At 53.3% G+C, this 26,461-nt stretch overlaps 9 protein-coding genes across 9 annotated transcripts; 5 read left to right on the top strand and 4 right to left on the bottom strand.

Annotated features, from left to right (window-relative positions):
* Positions 1-144: 144 nt before the first annotated feature.
* On the bottom strand, positions 145-2,616 carry BO66DRAFT_386206 (DNA topoisomerase 3). The gene is made up of 7 exons (XM_025646172.1): positions 2,414-2,616; positions 2,157-2,357; positions 1,921-2,099; positions 1,701-1,870; positions 1,322-1,644; positions 1,126-1,262; positions 145-1,064 (listed from the first exon to the last, which is right to left on the bottom strand). Exons 1-7 carry the CDS (start codon positions 2,495-2,497, stop codon positions 287-289), a joined length of 1,872 nt encoding a protein of 623 aa, XP_025497922.1. The 5' UTR covers positions 2,498-2,616; the 3' UTR covers positions 145-286.
* A 254-nt stretch (positions 2,617-2,870) lies between these two features.
* On the top strand, positions 2,871-4,480 carry BO66DRAFT_386211 (DUF1295 domain protein). Its single transcript, XM_025646173.1, has 2 exons — positions 2,871-3,336; positions 3,390-4,480. The coding sequence occupies exons 1-2, from the start codon at positions 2,965-2,967 to the stop codon at positions 4,131-4,133; spliced, it is 1,116 nt and encodes a 371-aa protein (XP_025497923.1). The 5' UTR covers positions 2,871-2,964; the 3' UTR covers positions 4,134-4,480.
* An 11-nt stretch (positions 4,481-4,491) lies between these two features.
* On the bottom strand, positions 4,492-7,838 carry BO66DRAFT_248168 (non-ribosomal peptide synthetase). Its single transcript, XM_025642923.1, has 2 exons — positions 7,747-7,838; positions 4,492-7,686 (listed from the first exon to the last, which is right to left on the bottom strand). The coding sequence occupies exon 2, from the start codon at positions 7,457-7,459 to the stop codon at positions 4,664-4,666; it is 2,796 nt and encodes a 931-aa protein (XP_025497924.1). The 5' UTR covers positions 7,460-7,686; positions 7,747-7,838; the 3' UTR covers positions 4,492-4,663.
* A 1,103-nt stretch (positions 7,839-8,941) lies between these two features.
* BO66DRAFT_406670 (NAD(P)-dependent oxidoreductase) lies at positions 8,942-10,226 on the top strand (the record flags this gene model as incomplete). The annotated part of the gene is made up of 5 exons (XM_025649026.1): positions 8,942-8,986; positions 9,069-9,402; positions 9,481-9,580; positions 9,673-9,913; positions 9,993-10,226. 5 exons carry the CDS (start codon positions 8,942-8,944, stop codon positions 10,224-10,226), a joined length of 954 nt encoding a protein of 317 aa, XP_025497925.1.
* A 1,032-nt stretch (positions 10,227-11,258) lies between these two features.
* BO66DRAFT_337143 (ATP-dependent metallopeptidase FtsH/Yme1/Tma family protein) lies at positions 11,259-14,228 on the bottom strand (the record flags this gene model as incomplete). The annotated part of the gene is made up of 3 exons (XM_025644318.1): positions 11,259-12,049; positions 12,104-13,475; positions 13,779-14,228. The coding sequence occupies 3 exons, from the start codon at positions 14,226-14,228 to the stop codon at positions 11,259-11,261; spliced, it is 2,613 nt and encodes an 870-aa protein (XP_025497926.1).
* A 555-nt stretch (positions 14,229-14,783) lies between these two features.
* BO66DRAFT_432939 (ribosomal eL24 family protein) lies at positions 14,784-15,949 on the bottom strand. Its single transcript, XM_025650670.1, has 3 exons — positions 15,802-15,949; positions 15,624-15,725; positions 14,784-15,553 (listed from the first exon to the last, which is right to left on the bottom strand). Exons 1-3 carry the CDS (start codon positions 15,804-15,806, stop codon positions 15,094-15,096), a joined length of 567 nt encoding a protein of 188 aa, XP_025497927.1. The 5' UTR covers positions 15,807-15,949; the 3' UTR covers positions 14,784-15,093.
* Positions 15,950-16,119: 170 nt separating this feature from the next.
* On the top strand, positions 16,120-16,910 carry pam18 (putative mitochondrial DnaJ chaperone (Tim14)). The gene is made up of 4 exons (XM_025648470.1): positions 16,120-16,208; positions 16,276-16,349; positions 16,406-16,459; positions 16,526-16,910. The coding sequence occupies exons 1-4, from the start codon at positions 16,161-16,163 to the stop codon at positions 16,662-16,664; spliced, it is 315 nt and encodes a 104-aa protein (XP_025497928.1). The 5' UTR covers positions 16,120-16,160; the 3' UTR covers positions 16,665-16,910.
* A 1,500-nt stretch (positions 16,911-18,410) lies between these two features.
* On the top strand, positions 18,411-21,472 carry atrR (transcription factor atrR; the record flags this gene model as incomplete). The annotated part of the gene is made up of 7 exons (XM_025651588.1): positions 18,411-18,611; positions 18,685-18,812; positions 18,879-19,255; positions 19,315-19,811; positions 19,861-20,036; positions 20,087-20,650; positions 20,704-21,472. The coding sequence occupies 7 exons, from the start codon at positions 18,411-18,413 to the stop codon at positions 21,470-21,472; spliced, it is 2,712 nt and encodes a 903-aa protein (XP_025497929.1).
* Positions 21,473-23,095: 1,623 nt separating this feature from the next.
* BO66DRAFT_337101 (GPI ethanolamine phosphate transferase 1) lies at positions 23,096-26,210 on the top strand (the record flags this gene model as incomplete). Its single annotated transcript, XM_025644315.1, has 5 exons — positions 23,096-23,261; positions 23,353-24,929; positions 24,980-25,167; positions 25,220-25,461; positions 25,513-26,210. The coding sequence occupies 5 exons, from the start codon at positions 23,096-23,098 to the stop codon at positions 26,208-26,210; spliced, it is 2,871 nt and encodes a 956-aa protein (XP_025497930.1).
* Positions 26,211-26,461: the final 251 nt, after the last annotated feature.

Here is a 26,461-nt window from a genome sequence, read left to right on the forward strand (position 1 = left end):
TCAATGCTCCTGTCCTGTAGTGTTTTGTCATTTTGTTACTGTGCTTCGGTCCGCCTTGTATACCTGCTTCTGTATACTCGAACGCCTAAAGATCCGTGTATCTAGTTGCTAAAACGGCGTAATAGCCACGAAATGATAAATAGCATATATTCTAGATTAAGATTCCGCTCCTTTTCGACATGCATAATCGTACTGAGTCCCAGGGTATCAATGTTCCTATACTTTCCGCCAATCTATGCTCACTGACCAAAAACAATTCCAGAAATGCGCCGATACAGCACCCGGTTCAGTTAGGAAGGTACTTGCGAATGGCATCCTTGAGGGCGCTGATGCGCCGGTTGGTATGCACAAAGTACTCGCGGTACATATCCAGGCTCTCCTGCACGACCTCCTGCCGCACCCGCGATCCCGCGCAGATCTCGCGCATGCGGGTTTCCATCTCCTTCCGGAGGAATGGCTTACTTAGGGACGGGTTGTTCGGCATGCCCGCGAAGACGTTGTCGTAGCCCTCGACCAGGGCGATGCCCAGCTGCGTGGGGATCAGCTCTTTGACGGCGTTGCGGCCGCCGCCGCGCGTGTTGACGGCGACGTAGTGCCGGTCCTTGATCTTGGCAATGTGCTCGGCCATCGTGGCGTCGGTGCCGATGCCGTTGGCGTCCATCAGCGCGATAAGCTCGGGCTCCGTCAGATAGTTCGGGGCCGTGGTCTTGCCGTCGAAGATCTTGGCCTCCGTCGGCTCGAACTGCTCGCCTAGCTGGAAGTTCGGCAGCTGCTGGCTGCTCTCCCACTTGTCGTAGACGTAGACATCCAGGTAGTTTCGTTCGAGGACGAGCAGACCCTTGGCGTGGAACATCTCGTCGCCGTATTTAATTTCGATCTCCGTGGATTGGCCCTTGGCGTCTTCGGAGCAGCACGCGAGGAAGCGGCGCACGACGAACTCGTACACTTTCTTTTCATCGGCGCTGAGGGCGGATGGCGAGACCCAGCAGACGGGGTGGATGGGAGGGTGGGCTTGGTCGTTATGGTGGCCTGCTCGTGGGGTTCGGAAGCCGCCGTCCAGGAGACTGCGATGTTTTTATTAGCAGCGAACTTACAAGGATCTGACTGTGATCTCAATGATCTTACTCTCGAGCATATTGACCCCAATTCTGGTCTGGGAGTTGTTTCTCAACCAGTTTCTTCAGATCGATGGCCTTGTCGAATTGGTCGGTTTCAGTACGTGGGTAACTGATGAAACCTTTCGTATAGAGCGCTTCGGCAACCTGACGCTCGTGGTTAGCGGCGCGTAGTCCACTTTGGGAGGTGTTGGTAGTGGCGATACCTTCATGATTGTCTGACTGTCCATGCGAAGGAATCGACTGCCCATCATTTGCAAATCGACCGTCGTCAACGGCAAGGGCCGCCATTTACTGGTGGGTTTCTGATTGACTTTGGTGACCCTGGCTGTTTTGGCGAGAAGGCACCGCTCAAGCATGATGGTCACGACGGCTCTGTCGAACAGATGCACACGTTTCCACAAGAAGTTCACCTTGATTCCTTCTCGTTGTAGCATGACCTTGATGCCCCAGAATGTCTCAGGTTTGAAGTTCTTCACTCGTAGATAGCGATCAACCACAAACCCCAGGGTGGGAAACTGGCAGGATCCTACACATCGATCAGGAAGCTGCATCGGGAGAAGTTGCACCAAGAGGTTCACATACCATAGCTTACGACGGTATCTTCCAAAGCGCTCGATAATGGTTTCAGCTGCAGAGTCAGTAGCCGAGTGAAAGCGGCACCGATGCGGAGATCAAGCTCTATCCTCGCTGCCACTGCATTTGCTTGAAGATCATCAAGCTCTATCAGCGAGCGAGCAGCATTCAAGACGTGGCTGTATGAACGGGTCAGCCTCACCTCGCAACCAGTTGAACGACAACTTACGCTCTCTCAGTATTGCTGAATCTGGCCCGCTTGACGAGGATGCGAGCATTTCCTTCCTTTGCCTGCTTCCGAATCTCGGTTCCAATATGTTCACCTTCTCGATCGCAATCCGTCCAGATGAACAGAGCTTTGCTCTGTCGTGCTTGCTGCTGGATATTCCTTGCAATGGCTGTTTTGTCCTGTCTGACGGATCAGTTGCTCAACATCCCGAGTTTTGAGATGATTAGGCTGCGTACGGAAGACACGGTTTCATAGACTGGAGCCTCGAACAGGGCCCCCGGGGGACAAGAGAGCCAGCTTTTGTACTCTCGCGCAAACTCCAGGTCTGTCAGATGCCCGAGGACGCTGGTCATCGTGACATTGCAATGGCCCCACGTGCTCCCGAAGTTAAAATCGAACGAGTAGTTCTTCACATATCGGTTGCCGGTTACATTATTCTACATCTACCTTAGCGATACGTTACAATGCTTCCAACTCGCTTGAAGCCACTTACTGTTTGGAATGTGCCTCCAGACAAGTGCTGGGCCACGGCTTTGGCAATGGCCGGCTTCTCGGCCACACATAGGATCCTCGTCATGACAAGGTGTCTGGACCAAGGGAGACAGGATCAACGAGTCTCCATGATACTTCTGTCTCAAAAGAATTTTCCTCCTGTAAGACTCGATTGTCGGTCATTCCTCCCTGGAAGCAGAACCGGAACGCGCCGAAAGACACGCGAGAGTCACGGGAAGGAAATCACGGATTGGGCGTAACTTAGAGCTTGATGCCTGAGGTTGTGATATGCTCACATGCTGCCTCAGGCAGGAATGTATCTGGTCGGAGTGGCCCAAGCTCCCGGTGATATCCGAAAATGGCAAGGTGGCAGCTCCTCAGCAATTGCTGTTTGCTGTTTGTTGTTTGTTCCAAGTTGTTTGTTGTTTTTCCCTCAATTGTTTAGTCCCTCGCTTTTCCATCCTGCGCTCTCCACTCCCATGTGAGAGAGCTTTCCCCCCATCACCCCAGCAGCAACTTCAAATTATCACAAGCTCCAATTTAAATCTCAAGATGGCGCTACCGCTTCCTGACGTCAAGTCAGCCGTGGACTGTGCGTCCTTCAGCCAGACTGTCCTACCCTTCTTGTCGCAGCTTACCACCCTCCCCCAGCAGCTGCAGGTCGCTGCGGCGACCAAGGATGCGACCCTCCTGAAGGAGATCTACCTCACCACCAACCCTCTTATCTCGGCGCTTGGCTTGACCTTGGTGCTATCCGTGCTGTTCGTCATCACCTCCGAGATCAACCGCAATTACTCCCAGGTTGATCGGTGCTGGAGCATCCTCCCTGCTCTGTACAATGTGCACTTCGCTGTCTGGGCTCGCCTGAGTGGTCTGCAGACCCAGAGCGTGGACACCATTGCTATCTTCACGCTTCTCTGGAGTGTCAGTTATCCCTCGCACCTTTTCACTCCTCGTTGTTACTAATATCCATCCAGGCCCGTTTGACCTTCAACTACTGGCGCCGGGGCGGCTACTCGATCGGCTCGGAGGACTACCGGTGGAAGATCGTGCGCTCGTGGGTCAACGATAACCGATTCGTCTTCTTCCTGTTCAACATCACCTTCATCAGCCTGATCCAGCCCCTGCTGCTGCTCCTCATCACCGCCCCGACCTACAACTTCCTCTGCCTGGCGCAGATCGCGGAGCACCGGTCGTTCGAGTTGCCCGACCTGATTTTCTCGCGCGTCGCCTTCTTCTTCCTGCTCATTGAGTACTTCTCCGACCAGCAGCAGTGGAACTTCCAGACTGCCAAGCACGAGTACCAGCAGACCGCCCGCATCCCGGAGAAGTACAAGGGCGTCTTCACGGAGGAGGACCTGGAGCGCGGATTCGTGGTCAACGGCCTCTGGTCCGTCTCCCGCCACCCCAACTTCCTCTCCGAGCAGGCCATCTGGCTGACCCTGTACCTCTGGAACTGCTACCGCACCGAGTCCTACGTCCAGTGGACCGGCGTCGGCGTCGTCGGCCTGCTGCTCATCTTCCAGGGCAGCGTCCGGCTCACCGAGTCCATCAGCGCCGGCAAGTACCCCGAGTACCGCGAGTACCAGGCGCGCGTGGGCCGGTTCATTCCTCGTCTGTCTGCCAAGCCCAAATACAAGGGCAGCGGCAAGAAGAAGGCTCCTCGCCAGGCCGCTGAGCAGGTTGAGCAGCCTGTCCAGGAAGAGAAGAAGAGCCAGTAGGCGGTGAGCATATATACTTCTGGCCGGTCGCAGCACTCTTTTGGTTAGAGTCGTAGGTGGACACGTTATATCGGAATATGCGGGGTAAATATCTTGGTGTCACATTTTGGAAAGATATGCTGTTCTTGTTTCTTCTCAAACTTTTTATTTGAGATCCTGTACGGGGCTAGTTCCTTCTCCTTGGTCTCCTTTCTTCTCTTCTTGAATGTGTTCTTGTCTTATATTTCGCTCAGGGAGCAGCAGGTTTATCTGGAATCGGTGACGGGGCGGCGTTGAAAAGCATATGTGTATATATGGTTGAATACACAAAACAATCGAGAAACACTCTTGCTCGAGCAAGAACTACCGGAACGATAGTTCATCCATAAACAGTAAGCCATATATTCAAGTCAACACAAATAGTACCTATCTACTCCTTCATGCGTCCGTCGGTCTCTCCGGGCTTTCCCCTGCACGACCTACTCAAACCTTAATCCCATGAAGCGCACGTTTGCCTCTTCGGTCAATGACCCATCGCCGATCACCCCAACCTACAAGCCTCGTGCATCCAAAGCGGCGCGAAGCGTCTTCTGAAAGCCAAAGACATGCTCGGGGCTGAGCATGGTATAATGGGCGCCGGCGACATCATGGAAGCGGGGCTGGGAGCGGGTGAAGTCCTCCCACTTGCTCAGCTGCTCCTCGCGCCACTGCTTCTTGGACGCGGCGACGACGGCCAGCGGGATGCAGTAGAAGACGTCCATGCCGGCGATGGTCCCGGACGGGTCGTAGTCGACGGCCATGCTCTGCAGCGAGAAGGCCAGACTGGCCCATTTCACGAGGGCGGCCTCGGACAGCGCCAGCTCGCTCAGGCGGGTCTGGTCGGCCTCCTCCATGACGCGGGCCAGGGCATCGTCGCGCGACTTGTCCCCGTCCTGCAGTTCCCGGGACAACTCGCGCGAGCGCGCCTCGGTGATCAGGTCCAGGAAGTAGGAGAGGTGGAGCAGGCACTCCTTCCAGTCGAGCTGGCGCATGCGGGATTTGATGTGCGGGGGCAGGTTGAAGGAGCCCAGGAAGCGCACCTCGTCGCCGTTGCGCTCGAGCACCTTGCCGACCTCGAAGGCCAGCATGGAGCCGTACGAGTAGCCCGCCAGCGCGTAGGGCCCCTCGGGCTGCTCGCGCTTGATGGCGGCGTGGTAGGTCGTCACGACCTCGGCGATCGTCTCGAAGGGCGTCTCGCCGTCGTTGAAGCCCCGCGCCCGCAGCGCATACACCGGCCGGTCGACCAGGAACTTGGCCAGGTTGAGGAAGACCAGCACCTCGCCGACGCCCGGGTGCACCAGCCACAGCGGCTTCTTGGTGCCCTGGCCCTGCAGCTTGACCACGGGGCTGTACTCGTGCTTCGTCTGTTGGAGGTCGTGCAGGGCGCGGGCGAGGTCGCGCACCGTGCTGTGGGTCATGAGCGTGATCATGGGCAGCTCGGCCGTCAAGTCCAGGTGCTCCTCGATGTTCTTCTTGAGCTTGATCAGCTCGATCGACGTGATCCCCATGTCGAAGATGGGCGTCTGCACGTCGAAGTCGCCCGCGGGCAGCCCCAGCGACGTCGTGAAGATCGAGAGCAGCTGCTGCTCCAGCGCGTCCGTCGGGTCCTTGCGCGTCACCCGCCGGTACAGCTTGACCATCTCCTCGTTGATCTCGAGGTAGGGCTGGTATTCGCCCTTCTCGTAGGCGGTCTTGATCTTGGCCCGCGACAGTTTGCCCAGCGCCGACTTCTGCAGCAGGGCCCGGTCCAGCGGCAGGAGCTTCGGCCGGCAGCCCGTCGACATCATCACCACCTTCGACATGGAGTCGGTCGTCTGCACGCGCGCGATCATGTCCTCGGGGACGTAGGTGGGCAGGTACACGACGATGATCTCCTCCGTGTCGCCGCCGGGCGGGAAGGACGAGAAGCAGCAGTTGAAGCTGCGCGTCAGGCCCGCGATGTTCGCCTCGTCTAGAGCGCTTTCGACCTCGTGGGGGTAGTAGTTCACCCCGTTCACGATCATGGTTTCCTTCGCGCGGCCGACCAGGGTCAGGTTCCCGGCCTCGTCGATGACGCCGCGGTCGCCGGTGCGGAACCAGTTGTCCGTGGTGAAGGCGTCGGCCGTCGCAGTCGGGTTGTTGAAGTACTCCTTGAACACTACGGGACCCGAAACCTCGAGAGACCCGACCTCTCCTGCTGGCACGGGGTTGTTCTCGCCGTCGGAGATGCGCATGCTGATGCCAGGCATGCAGGACCCCACAGAAGCGAATTCAGACGATCTTTGCACATCGTACCGGGGGAAATCGGTGTTGAAGATGGCTCCAGCACAGGTCTCTGTCATTCCGAATCCAGGTATAATAGCATTGGGGGGAGCCCCGTGCTCTTCCAGAAGCTTCGCCACCTCCTCGCAGGTCTTGGTCACGTTGGCCTCGCCACCGGATGCGATGTATCGGAGACAGCTCAGGTCCCAATTGTGTTGAACGGAGTCTCCCTGGCTCTTGATGGTAGCGCGGATCTTGCCGAGGAAGAAGTTGGGAGCAAAGGTCCTCGAGACGCGGTGCTTGTGGATCAAGTCAATAAAGGCCGTGGGGTTCGACAGGACATCGGGAGCTTGGACATGGATCTGGTCCTTTTCCCCGTACATTGCTTGAAGGTGGATCTCGATCATCGCGGCAACATGATCCAGACCGATCCAGTTCAAGAATGAGGTTCCCTCCGGCAGCTCGACCACCCCGTATTTACCCTCAATAGCTGCCAGAATTTGCCCATGACTTAGACACACGGCTTTAGAGTTGCCAGTACTCCCCGAGGTGAGCATGAGTACTGCATTGTCACTGGCACTTGAATCTCGGCAGATGTCGGAGCTATCTGTTGGTGGGGCATTGTCCACATCGAGTGACTCCACTGCGACTGGGTCGATAGCTTCTTGTCCTCCAAACTCGGGCAAGAGGTCGGCCCGTGTCAGGCATAGAGGTTTGTTGAGCATTTTTGACAAGTGTTCAAGATGTGCAGTGCGGTGGTTTGGGTTGTTGGAGAAAGGAATCGACAAGGCAGGGAGGCATCCAACGAAGAGAACGGCCCAGAACCAGACGATGATATCCCAGTGAGTATTGAAATGAAGCAGAACCACGCTTCCGGGTCGGAAATCTTCTCTCGAGCGAAGAGCCCAGGACGCCTTCAAGGCTAGCATGAATAGCTGACTGTAGGAGAAGACTCTGGGCTCGTGCAGGTTGCCCATAGGGTATGAGACGACATTGCCGCTGCCTTCTTTCGCAGCGATGGTCTCTAGGAGATGTTGTAAATTTCGAAAAGACATTGTGTCAGTCATGGAGAAGGTGGATGGGGGAGTGAGGACATGGAGAACTGAGAGTCAAATAGCTTCACAGTACGTCGCGGCGCGTCACCTTTATAACCCTACTTGCCCAGGGTTTGGAGCTTCAAGGAACGCATGATGGGCAGTACCATTTGCCTAGCCGCAGTGCTGTCTTGGCTAACGAGGATCACACTCTTTTGGCAAATATGCAGCCGTCCGAGATATGCAAATGAGCTGGCTTTCTTGTTGACAGTGTCAGTTAGGCTACTTTGGTTAATGCTCATCATCGTATCTAGACGTACAGTACTCCGTACAGTCAATTGAACACGAGACTGCTCGTCCGAACACACGGATCCGAATCGAGTCCGCATTTGCGAAGAAGGTTAGCAATCTGGATCAGGTCCTCAGAGTGGTGTGTGTCAATAAACTTCAATTAAAGACGCATGGTCAATGCCGGCCATCCCGTTTGATTCATGAGACCGCTGCCGTTACCTGCTCGCCAAGACTGTGACATGAAAGGCGCAGTGATGTCGATCCTGCGAGCTGCCATGGAGTACTGGAGCATACTTTGTATTTGCGGGCCAGTCTGAGCTGCCCTTGGTCGACCGAGACAGTAGGTAGTCACCGCCACACCCCAGCTATCGGAAAGATAATGAGCCTAGAGCTGCCCTCGATTGGCTTGGTTAAGCTGCCAAACCCATCACTCTTTACCAGGACATGGCTTCGGCCGGTTCTGGCCAGCAACCAAAGCTGTTCTCACGCCAAATGAGGGCTGCCATATCCTATCCGCGGATATGAAGCATCATGGCGATGTGTCGCCCGGGCTCTTCAACACATGTGGCTATAGCCCGACAAGCGTTCAAGCCAAGAGTCTGGGCAATGTATAGCATGGAGCGAGATGGATTGAGACGGTGCTCAGCGGAAATGGCGGACAGACGAGGGATTCGAAACGTGAGTATAGTCCCGCATATATCATGGCCTCCCTTGCTTTCCACTCCTCGTTTATGCAGAATCACCATGAGACGCTCCTGTGAATCAGACGCATATATGCAGCTGCCGGTAGTGGCTTATGATCTGTGACATGACATGAAAGCTCATGGTCGAGAGATGCTGAGGACGGAATGGTGTTCTTCCACCGTAGCAGTACTCAATTGATTCTGGATCAACGATCATCGAGCCTTATAACCAACAGTAGTAAATGCACAAACCAAAAGACTAGATACCGGTATGCTGCAGGGCCTCACCTGCTTCTGCTGTGTCATAAATCGATGGTGCCCAAAGATGCCAGCGCAGAGGATGGGTGCAGGGTAAGCGATTTGAGAGGAAAGAAGAAGGTTGGCGTTGACCCCGCCTGACGAAACTTGGACGACACACTCCCCCGAAATGCAATTTATAAGAGGCTGGCGACCTCCTCTGAGAAACCCCTCCCTTCTCCCTAGGTTAGCTAAGCTACACAGTGCAACACCATCCACTTCTGAGATGACAGTCGCACCTAACATGGGCTCCCGAATGGCCTTTATCGGTCTGGGAGAGATGGGCAAGGTAAAAACCATATCCCCACCGTCCTACAATCATCATATTTTCGAAGTCCCACGGCAAGGAACTATGCTGATAAGAGCTTCAGGCAATGACTCGCAACCTTCACCGCGATGGAAATCTCACCAGCCCATTGACCCTCTGGAACCGAACCAAAAGCACCGCGGACGCCCACAGCGCTGATCTCGGAGGAGACTGTAAAGTGGCCGAAACCGTGCAGGAGGCGGTCGAGAATTCCGACATCATCTGGTCATGCCTGCAGAACCAGTCCGCGGTGGAGCAGGTCTTCGACAGTATCTTTGCGGCCAACGTCAACATCACCGACAAATTGTTCGTCGACAGCTCCACCATCGCCCCGGAATGGTCCAATGCCACAGCCAAACGGGTCATCGAAGCTGGCGGGGAGTTCGTCTCGATGCCAGGTAAGGAAATTCGCTATCCTGCTGACAGAAACTCTGGCTTTCTCTCTCATTCTCTGACGCTCAATTTTCTTTAAAAAGTCATGGGCGAGCCTGTGGTAGCAGCAGCCAAGAAACTCATCTGCATCCCAAGCGGGAAGCCCGAATCGGTAGACCGAATCCGACCATATCTGGAGGGCGTGTAAGTTTTCAACATAACCCAATTCCCTTCCCCAACTGCATAACGAATTCCGCCGGGGAATAATGTGTACGGTAACTCATACGCAAATCCAGGGTATGTCGGGCGATCGTCGATCTAGGCGGAGAAGAGCCGGGCACCTCGTCCCTCCTGAAGCTGATGGGCAACTTCCTGATCATGACGACGATGGAGACGGTGGCGGAGGTCAACGTCTTTGCGGACAAGTCGGGGATCGGCACCAAGAACATGAACAAGCTGATGGGCGCCATGTTCCCCAACCCGCCGCATGCCATTTACAACCACCGCATGCTGACGGGCGAGTACTACGAAGGCACAGTACGCGGCTATCTTACCCTCAACCTTTCTTCTCCCATTCACTTCCCCAGCTGACACACTACGCTTTTGCTATTTGCAGCCCATCGTCGAGGTGTACAAGGCATTGGCCCTCACCGGCCAGGTGCTGGATATGGCCAAAGCATGCGGCGCCTCCGTCCCCATCTACGAGGTTGCACGGGAGCACCTGAAGCTCGTGCAGGAGCATGAAGGGTCCAAGGCCGACATCACGGGGATTTATGGCGCCGTCCGGGTGAAGAGTGGATTGCCCTACCGGAATGGCGCCGCGGAGGGGAGCAGCGATGAGAAGAAGTAAAAGTTATCCCCCAACTCGGGGGCGCGTGGGTGGATGGCGAACATTGAGGAGTACGGAGACATTCATGTAATAAGCTGTTCCGAATAGGTTTTTCAGTGGCTGGCCACTAGGGACTGCAGCCGACGTGTCGAATTTTCCCATGTCTATCTGTGAACAGTACGATACCGCAATTGTTACTCGAGGAGAGATGCATTGGACCTGTCATATGATCCCTTGGCTATCCTTGGGGCTCTCTCATTCTCGTTTCCTGTGTCGTGGCCTGCTACTCCGTATTTCCAGGCAGAATGCACGTTGGCTGCAGGACATTGCCTACGGTGCTACTTCTATGGTATGAGGCAAGCATTGGGTCTGAACTCGTCCTGCACCACTGTTTCCTTTTCCTTTCTCTTTTTTCGTTTTAGCACGGGAGCAGTAGTCGATGGTTGTGACTTGGTGTTTCATTATGAGTCACACCGCCAGATCTCCGGATCCATTGCACCAATATATTACGATTCAGATTTGTATCAAAAAAAGCTAACAGTGTACTGATCATCTACTATACATACATACACAACACGACACATCATACACGAGACACATCCCCATTGCTCATCCGAAGGAGGGCATCCACGAGCGTGGTGAGGAAGAGGGAAAGCAATCTAGACAGGGCCACTGCAGTACCAGATGGAGGTATGGTAGAAAGGTTGGAAGTAGAGGGGGCGTAGCGTGCGCTGGGGGTAGAAAGCATGACGCTTGGTATTTATGGGCGTGGCCGACCACTGTTGATACAGGAGGGAAGAGGTAGATTTGAAGGAGTGTGGGATGCATTGAGCCCCCTCCAGAAAACGATTTGAGAGAAGATTGAAAGGAGATGCTCCGTGACTGGAAAATCAAGAAAAATAAATACAAGACCTAAACAAGATGGAAGGAATCGAAAAAGAAAAAAGAAAAAAAAAAAAGCGATGTATGTTCCCCTCATCAGCCATGAAAGTATTCCCTGCTCCAAATAGACACACAAATAGAAAAGACGAGATAAGAAACCCGGCGATGGGTTTATGGTGGGAGTGGCGTTGAGTCACGTCCATCCTTTCCTTTGGCGCTGTCGTCCGTCTGGGTCGGTTCGGGGGGAGCAATCGTGGCGCCGGAGCGACCATCGAAGTACTTGGCGAACTCGCCAGAGTCGGGCCATTCCCGCGGCCCCAAAAGACGAATCATATCGTCTCGGCTGAGAACTTCTTTGGCCAGAAGTTCTTCGGCCACGATGCCGATTTCCTTCTTCTTCGCCTCAAGGAGGTCGCGGCATTGCTTGTGTGCCTTGGCAATGATTGAACGGACTTCCATGTCAATATTGCGCGCCGTTTCTTCCGAGAAAGGCTTGTGCATCTGCGATTGAGGGTCCTCCTCGTAGAAGATATAACGAAGACTGGGAGACATGCCATACTTGGTCACCATGGCGGTGGCCATCCTGGTTACTTTGTTGAAATCGTCACTGGCGCCAGTGGTGATGGTATCGAAGTGCAATTCTTCGCTGACACGGCCACCAAGCGTCATGGCCATACGGTCCAGCATCTGCTTCTCGTTCATCAAGTAGGTATCACCGTTGGAAGGTAAGTACTGGGCGTAGCCCAAGGCTCCCTGACCACGGGGGATGATAGAAACCTTGAGAAGAGGATCGGCCCAACGGAAGTACCAGCCACAGATAGCATGTCCAGCCTCATGGTATGCAACTGTACGCTTTTCCTCGGGAGAGAGTACAAGTGATTTCTTTTCCAAGCCACCGATTACACGCTCGATCGCCTGCTCGAAGTGCTTCATGGTAATGCTCTCCGCATTTTCACGGGCCGCTGCACGTAAGAGTTAGCATTGCGTCTAGCATAAAGAGATGGGTGGAGACAAACCAACGAGTGCCGCTTCGTTCACACAGTTCGCGATGTCAGCACCTGCAAATCCAGGGGTCAAGGCCGCAAGTCGTCCTTTCAAGTACTCGATGTCCTCATTGGTCACGATTTTCTTCAGGTAGACAGCAAAGATCTGCTTGCGACCATCCATGGTAGGTCGGTCGATGGAAATATGTCGGTCGAATCGACCGGGACGCATCAAAGCCTTGTCCAAAATGTCGGGTCGGTTCGTACCAGCCAACACGACCACTTGATCGGAAGTGTTGAAACCGTCCATTTCGGTGAGAATTTGGTTCAGAGTACTCTCGCGCTCATCATTTCCACCACCCATGTGATTCTTGGAACGCGATTTGCCGATCGCGTCGATCTCATCGATAAAGATGATGCAGGGAGTGTTTTTACGGGCATTGGCAAAGAGGTCGCGCACACGCGAAGGACCGACACCAACAAACATTTCGACGAATTCAGAGCCGCTGACGCTGAAGAAGGGAACGCCAGACTCACCAGCAGTAGCCTTGGCAAGCAAGGTCTTACCTGTACCAGGAGGGCCCGATAGAATAGCACCGCGAGGAATCTTGGCTCCCAGTTTTTGAAACTTCTTAGGGTTCTTCAAAAAGCTAACGAACTCCATGATCTCCACTTTCGCTTCGTCCATGCCAGCCACATCGGAGAATTTGATTTTGATGTCCGACTCGTGGTTGAACCGTTTGGCCCGACTTTTGCCAATGCCGAAAATACCGCTCTGGCCACCTCCGCCGCCTGCACGTCTCGACAGGAAAAAGAGACCGCCGAGAAGAAGGACCGTAGGAGCAAAAGACAAAAGTGTAGCTGCCAATGGAACCTCCTCAGAATATTGAACGGGAATTCGCTCCGCGCTTGGAATACCGAGTTCCTCCTGCGCTGCATCAAGTTTCCGTTCAAAGCTGTCGACAGAACCGATGCTGAAGAAATAGTAGAAGCTGCCATTCTGAGCAGGCGAGCCGGGATATACGCTGGCAACCGCATCACGATCCAGATAAACTCGCACTCGGTTGTTGTTGATCACAACTAGCTTCTCCACCAAGCCCTTCTCGAGGAAATCCGCTCTAAACTCCTGCCAAGTGATATCCTGTTTGTTCTCCGAAGGGAACAGGCTGGTATAAAACCAGAAGAAGACGAGGGAACCGATCAAGATTGACGGGACATCAAGCTTGATCTCGCTGAACTTGGGTGGCTCGCCATTGGGCTGTCCTTTCCCGTCTTTCTGCTGTTGCCCTTTCCCAGATGCCGCCCGGGCTTCTGCTCGTCTTTTCCTGAGATCATCCAGATGTTTCTTCATTTCTTGAATGTCCGCCTTCGTGTGTTTGCTGGGGTCTGTGTGATCCCTTAAGAACTTGTTATGCTTGTCCTGCACCTCTTTCTCCATGGCTTCAAGGTCCGCCTTCGGGTATTTGGTGGGATCGTCTCCCCACTTTCTTTTGAACGCCTCCCGCACGGCTTTGACCTCTGCTTCAAAGGCCTCAACTTCCTCCAAAAACTTCTGGTGCCGAGGACTAGGAGACTCAGGATCTTCTTTGCCACTGGTAGCTTTCTGTGAAGATCCCTTGTTGGCGTCTGAAGATTGTTCTTGCTTATACACCTCATTCATATCATAGATATTGCTCACATCCCTGGCGAATTTGATGAATTTCATCACGGACGGAGTCTTCCCTTGGACAACTTGTTCCATGTAAGACCTCATGTCTGGATTCAAGCCGCAGACCATGCACTTTTGTCGCATCTCCTCCACCATCGATTTAGCCGGCTCGAAATCCATCCGTGTCTTCATCTCCTCGACGAACCGATTGAGCAGCTGCTCGTCTTCGGGTGTGATGGCGTGCTGGGGGGTGTTCTTCGCCTTGGCATTGCCAGATTGACCATTTGTGCCCTCCGTCTTCTTGTTCTGGCCATTCCCGTTCGCTGGCGGCTTCGAGCCGTTGTCGCCGGGCTGCTGCGTGGCGTATGTGCGCGCTCGTTGCGCGAGGATCAGGGCCGAGACGCGGGATTGGGGGGCATGCACGGTGAGCGGCCCGGCGCGGAAGACGCTGTCGGCTACTCTCCTCGAGTACCGGGCGAGATTGCCTGGCCGTCGAAGCAAGGAAGCCATGATTGTGAGGGGGAGGTGAAGGGTACCGAAGGCCCGGGAGGGCGACCAGTTTTAGATGGGTGGCGCGATAGAGCGTACGTGGTTTTTGATCTACTCGAATATCAATGGCACAGGTAGACCAGTAGTTGCCGTGTAAGGCTCGTTTCCAAAAGCACGAGGTGTAGAGGAGAAAAGAAAAGGTGGTGGCGGGGAGGGGGGCGGAGGGAGAGGGGAAGCTCTTTAGATGGAGCTGATTTCGTGCCGGAACGAACGATCGTCTTCCCGCCGAAGAGGTCATCTCGCTCGGTCGTTTTTCGCCGTTCCGATGAATCAGCTGAGTCATCAGGCTCCCACCGCCTTTGTGCATTAGTGATTGAGGACCGGCCAGAATCCTTAGGAATCTGGTGGACTCCGTCATGGACATGTTGATTTTGGATACGTTGTTAGTCTTAGACACCGCTCGGCTTGGAAACACTGTTATTGGTCTTGGATACTTCTGAGGACCAGAGTTTTGCTTAGAATAAGATTTCAGAGTCGGACATTGATTGTTTAGTTAAGATCTAGAACACATCCAGCATGAGCAAATTGCGACCACAGCCAATCTACTGTCTTTCACCGGAGACTTTACCTGATGCTCGGAGCCACTGCTGCTGGACGAGTCGACAAATTTATCAATATCTCTATATGATTAGGCCCATATAATGACAGCGAAAAGAATATAACAAGTGGACATGAAAGTTCATGACACAAGAGAAACCACTGGGATACTTTTTGACAAAGCAAAATGCTTAACATTGAACAAAACCCAACTCCATTCATAACCTCAAGGTATCGAACCCGACCGGGCAGCCGGGGAGAAAGAAACGTAAGAACCCAAAAAGACCCTTTAGTCGAGATCCATTTCCTCCTGCGTAGTTCCGTCGACCAAGACTCTGGTCCTCTTTCCTGTTCTGATGCGCTCCTCGCCGTGGAGTCTGGTCTTGCCCGTGTCCAGAGCGGCCAGCTGGCCCTCCTCGCGCTCGCGCAGCTCCTTGCGGATGAGGTGCTCGCCCGAGGCCACCACCTTGCGGTCCTCCTCGCGCTTGCGGTCCCGCGCAAGCTTGCCCGCCAACCGACGCTTGGTGAAGACCCGCTCTCTGCGCTGCCGGATCTCCTCCACTCTCTCCATGGCCTTGATGGTAGCGGCCACCAGGTTTCTGTCGTACTTGACGGGGACGTTGCGCTTCTTGGCGAACTGGGACAGGACGAGGGAGGAGTCGACGATCATCTCCTTGCCCTTGGCGGCACGACCGACCTTGGTCCACTTCACACGTCTCGGTTGTCGCTTAGCCTTGAAGTTCTGGTGGGTAATGGGGATGTCAGTTTCGTTCTTGAGATGATGGCACCACGAAAGCGTGAGGGAAAGAGGGGACTTATCATTTGCTTCTGCAGAAACGGAACGCCTTGGCGTCATTGCGGACGAACTGAATACCCTTGCTAGGGTAAACCGGGCGAGAGCAGAAGTGGCAGGTTTCGACTCTATCGGTGTTGTTCGTCAGAAAAAAAATGGCCACAGCAGTAGCGATAACGATACTCAAGATAAAGGCAAACTCACCTCATGATGGGCTATTTTATCGCGTGGAAAGTTCAAACGGCGACTTTGTAATAATGACGGTAGTGAGAAGTACTGTCGCAAAGTACCACTGGAAAATGAATGAACAGAAGCCGCAGTGAACCTCCTGAATCCCACCGTCGTGTCGAGAAGATATCTGATGTCCAGGACAGGAACCGCCATTCAAAAAATTGAGAAGCGTGGAGCAGCCGGCACTAAACCCAAACGGGGGATGCGGCGCGGCTCCGATTTTTTATCTGGACTGCGGCGGCTTCTCCTTCCCCAACGTCACAACTTCGAGATCCCTTTTGCGCCTCCCCCAAGCAACTCATTTTCCGGGTCACCTTCGCTACTGCTGCAAGATGTCTGCTTTTCTCTACGGTGTTGGTATTGCTACTGCTGCCTTTCTGGTACGTCTGAAGTGAATTCTGAGTGGTTGTGGATTGTCAGTGGGCTAACCTTCTCTTCCTCGGTCAGGGTCGCGCAGGCTATGTCGCTCTCCAACGGTCTAGAGGCGGTATGAGCGCGGCGGGCAAGGCATTCTACAAGGGGTAAGCTGGCTTTGCTTCTGTGGTCGGGCAAGGACAAAGCACTAATTGATATCTAGAGGATTTGAACCTCGGATGAACCGTCGCGAAGCGTCTTTGATCCTGGAACTCCCGTACGTCGAAGCTTCCCAGACTACCACATACTGAATGGCGAGGATCTTGCCTAACGAACTGTCTAGGGAACGCACTTTGAACAAGGACAAGGTTCGCAAGAAGCACCGTCAACTTATGCTGCTCAACCACCCCGATCGTGGTGGCAGCCCCTACTTGGCCACCAAGATCAACGAGGCCAAGGAGTTCCTCGACAAGCAGCTTTAAATTCTCGTTCCGACCGGAGAGTCTTCAGTGAAGCATTTCCATGCTGTGAACGACGATAGGGTACATTTACGTATCCACCATTGTACAAGAGTTTCTTCTTTGGTTGCGCATAGCGAGGCGTTGGTGGAAATTTTCTGATCCGGGGAATACATCCCTTGGGCACGCTCCTGATGGGAGACCTGTATTTACACTACTACTGTATACTGATGAGATCGCCACTCTTGAATGTATAGCTATGATTTATTGGCACACATCTGGTTTGGAGCCTAGGCCGAAGCGTTGACGAGTAGCTAGCTCTGCATGTGCTCGTCGTATGCCTGTCGTATAATTATATAGACCTCGCTGATCCACCTTGTGTGACATGTGATAGGTCTGGGTAATGGTAGACCAGGACAACCTGGGATGTTTGAGCCTCTAATCATAAGATGAGGTCTGTACAGAGTCAAATGCCAAGCCGAGCCAGGGATATTGCAGGTTAACAGGTGTCAACAATCAAACAACAACCCAGTATGCAGAACGGCAGAAACGCATGGATGGATAAAGAATTTAGTCATAGAGAAAGGGAGAAAGTGGAACGGCCACTGGCAGGCAGGCAGGCAGGCAGGCAAGCGGGCAGTCAAGCAGGCCATGGCAGCCAAGGCCGGGAGTCACAGCTTCTTTACGGAGCACCTAAGTTAGTCTGTAGGAAAGGTAAAAAGCGGGCTCGGACGGAGAGAAAGCCTTCCATCTTCCGTTACCCACGGAGATTCGGGGTTAACGACTTCCGTCCGTTCTCGTATTCGGACACCCTCCATCGAAGCTTGATGCCAGATGATACGATCAGACTCTCATGACAAGATGAAGATCAAAGGAGCTAATGCGGAGTACTAACACCAGGCTACCGTCATTATTCTCTGACTAACTGTTGGACTAAAGACGTATATGGCAAGCAATAACTAACATATATGGCAGTGGATGAGATAGCAAGCTATCTCCGTCCGGATGCAATAATCTGTAAGCTTGTGTGTCTCAACTCTCTTTTTTTTTAACTCTCCCTCTGGTCTGTCAGTCAGCTCTCGGATCAGATTTGAGAATTGATCCGGTCCCATTATTGCTTCGATCCCACAATAATCAACTCAGTCAAGCTGTCGTCCTTGACTGTCCTCCACCCCTGAATATTCTCTTCCCCTATCATTCTTTCATATCTGGATCCTTTCCTCTCTCCTCTCCTCTCCTTTGTCAGGCAGTCCGAAAAGAGAGAAGGGAAAAAGTAGCCCGAGTCGCCACGTGCTTGCAACTTATCGGGGAAAGGAAGTTAAGGGAAGCAAGCAAGCACTGCAGTCAGTCAGTGTGGATTACTCAATCCACCCTCAGTCTGTCTGTCCCATCCCGCTAACCAAAACTAATTCATTCCTCCCCCGACCGACTTCATCATTGTTCTTCTTCCTGTCCTTAGGGTCCCGTTTCTTTTTTAACTTTATATTTTCTTTTCCCTTCAACTCCGCCGCTTTCTTGACTCGGTGGATGCGCAATTCTTCATCGAAACTGGCTACTCGATCGGCTCACCCTAGTCATTCCTTATCGTGAATAATCAACGGTTGGCTTGCATCTGCATTTCATTGACGTCGTCGCCGGGAAAAGTAACCCCGCATTCAGCCCATTCTCGACTCGACTCAAATCATACCCGCTCGGTCTAGAAACTCCACTCCGTCATAGAAATTCTCCTTATACATTTGGGAACCTTTTCCTGTCTTCGCTCCCATCGCAATGGATGGCATCGGGGAAGGCCCCGATGGCATGGGCTTCGACATGCCCATGCTCATGAACCAGCAGCAGCAGTTCTTCGGCGGCTATCCTCACGACACTTCGCCGATCCCCTCCGCGCATCATAATGCGGCGTTCCAGGATGATACCGCAATGGGCATGGGTGATGATAGCAATGACGCCAAGAGAAGGAGGATCGCAAGGGTGAGTCGCTGATCGTGTGGTTTGACGTTACTGGGTCGTCGGGTCGGCGATGGGCTGATCGTGCTTCATACAGGCTTGCGATATGTGTCGAAAGAAGAAAATCAAATGCGATGGCAAGATGCCCAAGTGCTCCCACTGCATCAATTACAAGACCGACTGTGTCTTTACCCAGGTAGAGAAAAAGCGAAATCCACCTAAAGGGTGAGCGCTCCTCGTCCGGCTGTGCTACCGTCGTCGATTCTGCGCTAACAACTTGGGGTCCTGCAGTGCCAAATACATCGAAGGCTTGGAAAATCGATTAGGGAGGATGGAATCGCTACTACGCCTTTCGGGCCTGCTGTCAGAGGAAGATGGAGGAAAAACTGACCTTGGGACCCTAGAAAGACGTCTTGCAGATCGATCTCTGGCGAACGGTGGTCTGAGTCTACCCAGAAGCCCAGGAAAATTCAATGCCTCCAACTCCAACAGCCAGTCTCAACAAGCCTCCTCGCATCACTCTACCCCTCGGGTCGAATCACAGTCAAGTCCGCACACAGCTCCCACGTCTCCGGAATCGCCGAAGGAATCTGAAAATGAAGTCGAAGGTCTGTCGGATATGATGTGCTCGCTTGTGACGAATAACTGTGGAGAAACAAGATACATTGGTCAGTACATGCATCAATATCAGATGGCCCAGAAATGCAAAGCTCACCTGCTATAACAGGATCGTCGTCGGGATTCTCGATATTCTCTCCGAAAGGCATACAATGGGTGAACGAGAAAACAGGCGACTCGTCATTCCAGGACATGATTTCCTCCGCATACATCGATGACAACAAGTGGATGTATTGGAAGCCTGAGATCTTCAGCGATATATTCGCCCGTCGAGTCTTCAAGCCGCTGCCTCCTAAAGAAGAGGCCATGTCCCTCTTCCAGGACTTCTTCGCCAACTTCAATTGCATGTTTCCGCTTTTTCACGAACCAACTTTCATGCATTTAGTAGAGCGGCAATACTCTCGGGATCCGTATGAAGGCTCCGGCTGGTGGGCTAGCATCAACGTCGTGCTGGCGATCGCGCACAGAATCCGGGTCATGAATAATCTGGTGCCACAAGAGGAAGACAAGAAGGCGTGGCTTTACCTGAAAAACGCAATGGCCGTTCTAACTGAGCTCACGATGCGGAACACGGATCTGCTGAGCGTCCAGGCCTTGCTGGGAATGGTAAGTGGTCTTCGTTGAGTGCTGCTATAGATTGTTGACACGGTCCCAGTCACTCTTCTTGCAAGGTACCCCTAACCCACAACCATCTTTCTTCCTTGTCGCGGCAGCGATTCGGCTGTCCCACAGCATAGGGTTGCATAAGCGCGGCTCGGGGTTCGGTTTGAATCCCGTAGAAGTCGAACAACGAAAGCGGGTGTTCTGGATTGCTTATTTGCTGGATAAAGAGTAAGCCGAGCCCTTCTCCTTTGCACTGCGTTCGCTGACCTCCGACCCAGTTTATGTCTCCGTTCCGGCCGTCCACCAGTTCAGGACGATGATGACATGAACGTCGAATTACCGAGTGAAGACCCCCCTGACAATATTGGCAATGTGCCACTGTCAGATGGAAAGAGCAAGTTCAACCTCTTCAGGTCGATGTGTCGTTTTGCTACCATTGGGAGTCGAGTATACAAGCGACTATATTCGGCGAAGGCATCAAAACAGTCGGATGGGGAATTGCTGAATACGATTGGAGAGCTTGACAAAGAACTCGAAGAGTGGAAGGACAGCATACCACTTGACTTCCGCCCCGAGAACGAGATCAAAGCAACTCATACCCCGTTGATCCTGCATGTTGTCGTTCTCCACTTTGCTTATTACAACTGCTTGACAACGATCCACCGAATGTCTGTCCATCATGGGTACTGGACAAGCCGTCTTTCCAACTATGCCATCCAAGGCCTCAATGCCAGGCCCTTGAATCCAAGGGTATTCTTGTCAGCAGTCCTTTGCGTGACCGCTGCTCGAGCGTCCATCAATCTCATCAAATATATACCGCAAGGCGACTTTGCATGTGTCTGGTCAGTACCCATCTTGTTGAGCTGCACGATTGTCTGCTAACAGGCCCCTCTAGGTTGATACTATACTATCCGGTCTCCGCATTGGTTACCCTTTTCGCTAATATCCTCCAAAATCCCAACGATGCACGAGCGCGTTCTGATGTGAAGCTGATGAATGTGGTGGTCAATTTCCTGTCGACGCTGGTATCCGATGAATCAAATGGAAGCATCAAACGCATGCTCACTCTCTGTGGTGAATTTGAACGGATCGCGCAGGTAGTCCTCGACAAGGCTGAGAGGGAGTCACACTCGAAGAAGAAGCGCAAGGCCACTTCCGATGATCCTAAGAACGCGCAACAGCCACAACCATCTAATACAACCCAATCTCCAACGACCCCCGCCACCAGAGCATCAGATGCGCCTTCCTTGGCCAGAACCGCAGTACCCCTTGCATCGTCTTCGTACCCGACGGCTCAGAATAATCAGCCCACGGGCAACTCACCCACTGCAGCACGCAACTTCGTTCCCGACCAAGCCTTCTCTGCAGCCGGTGGCGGTCTTCCCCCGAATCTTCAGGAAACTATACATAGCCTTACAAACCTGGGCCCCGACTTTGAAATGCTCAGCCCACACAACTTGGACGGCGTGCGATTTGGCGAGCAGCCACCCTTTCCGACGGCCGCTGCCGACAATCCCCTTTCGTCCTTCCAGCAACCCTTCGTACCACAAGATCTGTGGCAGATGCCGATGACCATCGAATGGGATTGGGCCGACATGTCGAACAATTTTCCGGTCTTTGGTGACACCAGCGGCCCCAGTGGCGGGCCTCCGAACGAGTCATGATGCTATGTACACGACAAACACGGGGCGAACTGGTCACACAAAGGACGGGAGAGGGGGCGGTACGGGTACATGCATGCATAACGACTACTTCTGATTTGTTCTCTGTCTCATTTTACTTCAACCTTCCATTCATCACATACGGGAGTTCCACGGAGTTGCGAGGGGCTAGGCCGAATCCGAGGCTTTAAGGGGAGGGGTGCGGGATATCATGCTTCTTGGAGGGATTAGCGTTTATTATTTTTTTTTCCATCTATTCCCCCCCACCCCATCCACCCACAAAAAGTCCCATCATATACTTCATTACTTCGTTTGATACCTCTCCACTAATCAGATTCATTTGGTTGTCTCTCTCAAACCACTTTGACCTTGAAGTCTCGTGTCCATTTTTGGGGGCGAGATGTGAGACAAAATGCCGGTATAATTTCTTTTTCTCCTTCTGGACCGTGTCTTGAAACTCTTGTGAACATACATGATTTTGTACTTAACAACAACCCTCTCTTTCTTGTTCTAAGGGGAACTTGTGATTGCTTGTGTACTAGAAGTGTATGACTTGAAGATTTCGATGTAAAGATCAGCAGTCGCCCAATGCAGATACCGTCATATTTATGGGGATAGCAGGTCGATACCCTGGATTATTGCCATCCGGTGCTGCGCCGCCTGTCCATGCTCAATTCTGAATACAATATGGTATGGTCAGTAGATCGATGATCCGGCTGTTGTATTGTCCTATACGGTCATACAGGAGGTATACAGAAGGCATGGCACGGGCCAGTGCCCCCGGTATTGATGCACGCTAAATCCTGACCGGAAGGTACCCGCGTCGATCCGTTCCGGCCGAAGTCGAGATCGAGGTGGAACCCCGCCTTCCCTCCGTCTGTCTTGTTTAGCAGAGGGAATCCGGTCTATCAGCTCTTGGGTAGCGCATCAGCTGCAGTATGCTCGACGGTGGACCGACTGAGAACGCCTCTGAGACCATTTATGGGAGTTACGAAGACGGTACTGCAAGAATGCAAGACTCACGAGGTAGAATGTTGAACGCATGCGGCCCTGTTTGATTGAGGCTCTGCCACTTCGTCGGAAACGAAAATGATTCTGATGTTTCTGAGAAGACTGTATCTCAAGTAAAGGCAAGTCTCCTATCTATATATTATCGGTTACAGAGTTGTGGAGGTGATATGGGGGAGACGAACGTCTTACATCGCCGAGGTGTGTATGGACCGTACGTACAGTGAGCTCGTCTCAAAACACCAAGTCGAGAACAGACCTAAAACTTATGGACCAAGATGGTTCCATTACCTTCAGTTGTCATACGAGTAGTAGTACGTCTGTGACTTCAAACACCTAGTCTTGTAGTTCCAAGCGTATTAACAGTTCAAATATACCAGAGTGGTTACTTGGCAATATCGATCTTTTCTCCTTTGTATGCCGAACCCCTGCGCCGCCCGGAATAGCGCCATCTTGACTGCCACTAACTTTTAGGCGCCAGTGAAATTACCGATTCCGTCCATCGGATCACGTGGTGTCTACCAGGTCCGTCTCCTTTCTCTGTTCCAACACAATGAAAGCAATGCCGAAGGAATTATTACCGGATATCGATCACTCCTTCGGTCAATGCAGACAGACATGGCACGGTTAAAACGCTCGCAGTTTCTGGGGGTCGCCGTTGTTTTCCACTTGCTCTATGTCTATTCTATCTTCGACATTTACTTTGTGAGCCCCGTTGTCGGGGGCATGAAGGCCCACCGCGTCCAGACTTCTCCTCCTGCTCAACGCGTCGTGCTTTTTGTCGGTAGGGGAGATCATCCCCATTTCTCTCTCCCCTTCAGTATCTTGTGGACAGTCGATGGTTCTAATTCTTTGAAATGGTGGCTGCACACCAGCTGACGGGCTCCGCGCGGACAAGACCTTTCAACAGTTCCCCGACCCGTCCCCAGACGCCCCTACAGATGGGTCGGCCCAGGTACCACGCCACTTGGCTCCCTTTCTGCGCTCACGAGTATTGGATCATGGTACCTTCGGAGTGTCTCATACCAGAGTACCCACCGAGTCGCGCCCAGGCCATGTGGCCCTTCTCGCGGGCCTCTACGAAGACGTCTCCGCCGTAACCACGGGCTGGAAGCTGAACCCAGTGGGCTTCGACAGCGTGCTGAACCGCAGCCGACATGCGTGGAGCTGGGGCAGTCCCGACATCCTGCCGATGTTTGCGCAGGGGGCCGCACCGGGCCGCGTGGAGACAGACATGTACAGCGCCGACGCGGAAGATTACAGTAAGGATGCCACCGAGCTAGATCTCTGGGTCTTCGACCGCGTGAAGCGTTTGCTCCGTTCCGCCACCGAGGATCCAAACTTGGAGACTGCCCTGAGACAAGATCAGAACATCTTCTTCCTCCATCTGCTTGGACTGGACACTTCCGGCCACTCTTATCGGCCCTATTCGCGCGAATATCTGCACAATCTCCAAGTTGTCGACAACGGTGTGCGGGAGTTCTGCGATGAATTCCAGGCCTTCTTTGGAGACGATCGGACGGCCTTTATCTTCACCGCGGATCATGGGATGAGCGATTGGGGCAGCCACGGGGATGGGCATCCGGATAACACCAGGACGCCCCTCATCGCGTGGGGCGCTGGAGTGGCCCGTCCCAGGGTAGAGCCCGTGGGCAGCGTTGCGGTTGGGCACGATGCGTTTTCTGCCGATTGGCAGCTGGATCATGTGCAGAGGCATGATGTCGCCCAGGCTGATATTGCGGCGCTGATTGCATATCTGGCGGGGATTCCGTTTCCCGTGAACTCGGTCGGACGCCTTCCGTTGCCTTATCTCGATGCGGACGAGTCCAGTCTGGCGGACGCGATGCTGGTCAATGCGCTGGAGATCTTGGAGACGTACCGAGTTCGAGAAAGTCGTATGATGGCCTCAAAGCTCTGGTACGTGCCTTTTCCGGCGCTCAGTCACGATCAAGATCCAAATCAAGAGGAACGAATTGCTCGCATCCGTACTGCAATTCGTCAGGGGCATCCTCAGGAAGCGATTCAAGGCTGTGAGGATCTGATCGACCTGTCTCTTAAGGGCTTGCGGTACCTACAGACCTATGATTGGCTTTTTCTTCGAGCTCTGATTAGCGTCGGATATCTGGGGTGGATGGCCTTCGCTCTTACGAACGCGCTCAGTCACTTTGACCTACCAAGTTCGGGTACTAGTCCCCAGCCAAGACGTTCTACTGTCCGCCTCATCGTGATGGGATTTGTTGGTCTTGCTCTTCTGGTGAGACTGTATTCGCAGAAGTCTCCGGTGCAATATTATGCGTACGCTATATTCCCGGTCTTGTTCTGGGCTGAGGTATGGGCCTGTCAAGATACCTGGACCCAAGCCATTAGGGCACTTTCCAAGCGGATATCCGCCAGCAACGTGATCGCAGATGCGGCTGGTGTGATGCTCTTGGGCCTGCTTTTGGAGGCTATAGTAAGCTTCGGTACCCTGCTCGTGCGCACCTTATATTTACCTATCAACAGGTTCAAAGTTATTGTGATCGTAGGATTTACACGCTCATCTACATTCTCGCCCTGTTCTGGCCCGCTATCTACGGTATTAAATTCATCCGTGCCAATCGGCTCATATGTTTGGTGTGGGCAGTCCAATGTGGCTCTATGAGCATCTTCACCCTTCTTCCGGCCATGAAAACGGAGGATATTACTCTGATGTATGTTAAGCCCGGCTATAACGAGACGATTGTCAACTAACATGTCGGATAGCACCCTGGGTGGGCTCCTCATGTTTTCCTGCGGTGTCTTGTATATCATCTTTGAGCCGACAATACTCCATCAAGCGTCATTAGGAAATGTGATCGAGACTGACCGACTAGGAAGATTGCTCCTGATGTTCCAGGTCGGATTAGTACCACTGGCTATATTCACGACGCGGTCCGCAGCGGCCTCCTTGCAGTCTCGAGAAGGACTCCCTCGTCCAACACAGATTCTAGGATGGACACTACTCGGTCAGTACACCACTATTGAGGCATAATAACAACATTAACCCTACTGAACAGTGACGTCCTTTATCCTCCCGATCTTCGCTCTTCGGACCAGACGCCACCACATCTATCAACTAGTGGTCCTCTTCTTCGCATTCGCCCCGCTATTCATAATCCTTACCATCTCCTACGAAGGCCTCTTCTACTGCTGCCTGAGCGGCACACTCCTCACCTGGGTGCAGCTGGAGTCCAAAGTCTTCGCCTACCAGCGACAGCCCGCATCCCCATCTATCACCCAAGAAGCACCACAATTCCGCCCCCTCCGCTTTTCCGACCTGCGCATTGCCCTGTTCTTCCTCTACCTGTTCCACTCCGCCTTCTTCAGCACCGGGAACCTCGCCTCGATCTCCTCCTTCTCGCTCGACGCCGTGCTGCGTCTCCTGCCCGTCTTCGATCCCTTCAGCCAGGGGGCCCTTCTGGTCCTCAAGATCCTGGCCCCCTTTGTGCTCGTCTCGGCGAACCTGGGGCTCTTGACGCGCGCGCTGCGCCTGCGGCCTGGGGCGCTCTTTGTGCTGGTCGTCGCCGCGAGTGACTATCTGACGCTGCGGTTCTTCTGGCGCGTGCGGGACGAGGGCTCGTGGTTGGAGATCGGGGAGAGTATTACGGTGTTTGTGCTGGCGTCGTTGCTCTGTGGGTTTGTGGCTGGGCTGGAGATGGTTGGGGAGGGGGTTGTGGGAGTTGCCGTGGGCACTGAGAAGTACAAGCTTTCATAAGGGGTGTGTTAACATGCAAGCTCCCTGAACCCTCTCTTCAAGCTCATACCACTCATCGTAGGCGTTTGACGCCGCTAGATCTTTTTGATTCTGCAGTCATCACCAAAGCCCCAGCTAGAAAGAATTAGAGTCAGCTTCTCTTATCCATGAGTATATGAAACGGATCGACGCATGAAGGTATCCGGTGATCACTGACCGCCATACTTCCTGCAGCACCCTTCTAGGCAATTGAGCTTTGCTCGTTCAGGTCT

This window comes from Aspergillus aculeatinus, assembly GCF_003184765.1.
Source record: "Aspergillus aculeatinus CBS 121060 unplaced genomic scaffold BO66scaffold_89, whole genome shotgun sequence".
NCBI lineage: Eukaryota > Fungi > Ascomycota > Eurotiomycetes > Eurotiales > Aspergillaceae > Aspergillus > Aspergillus aculeatinus.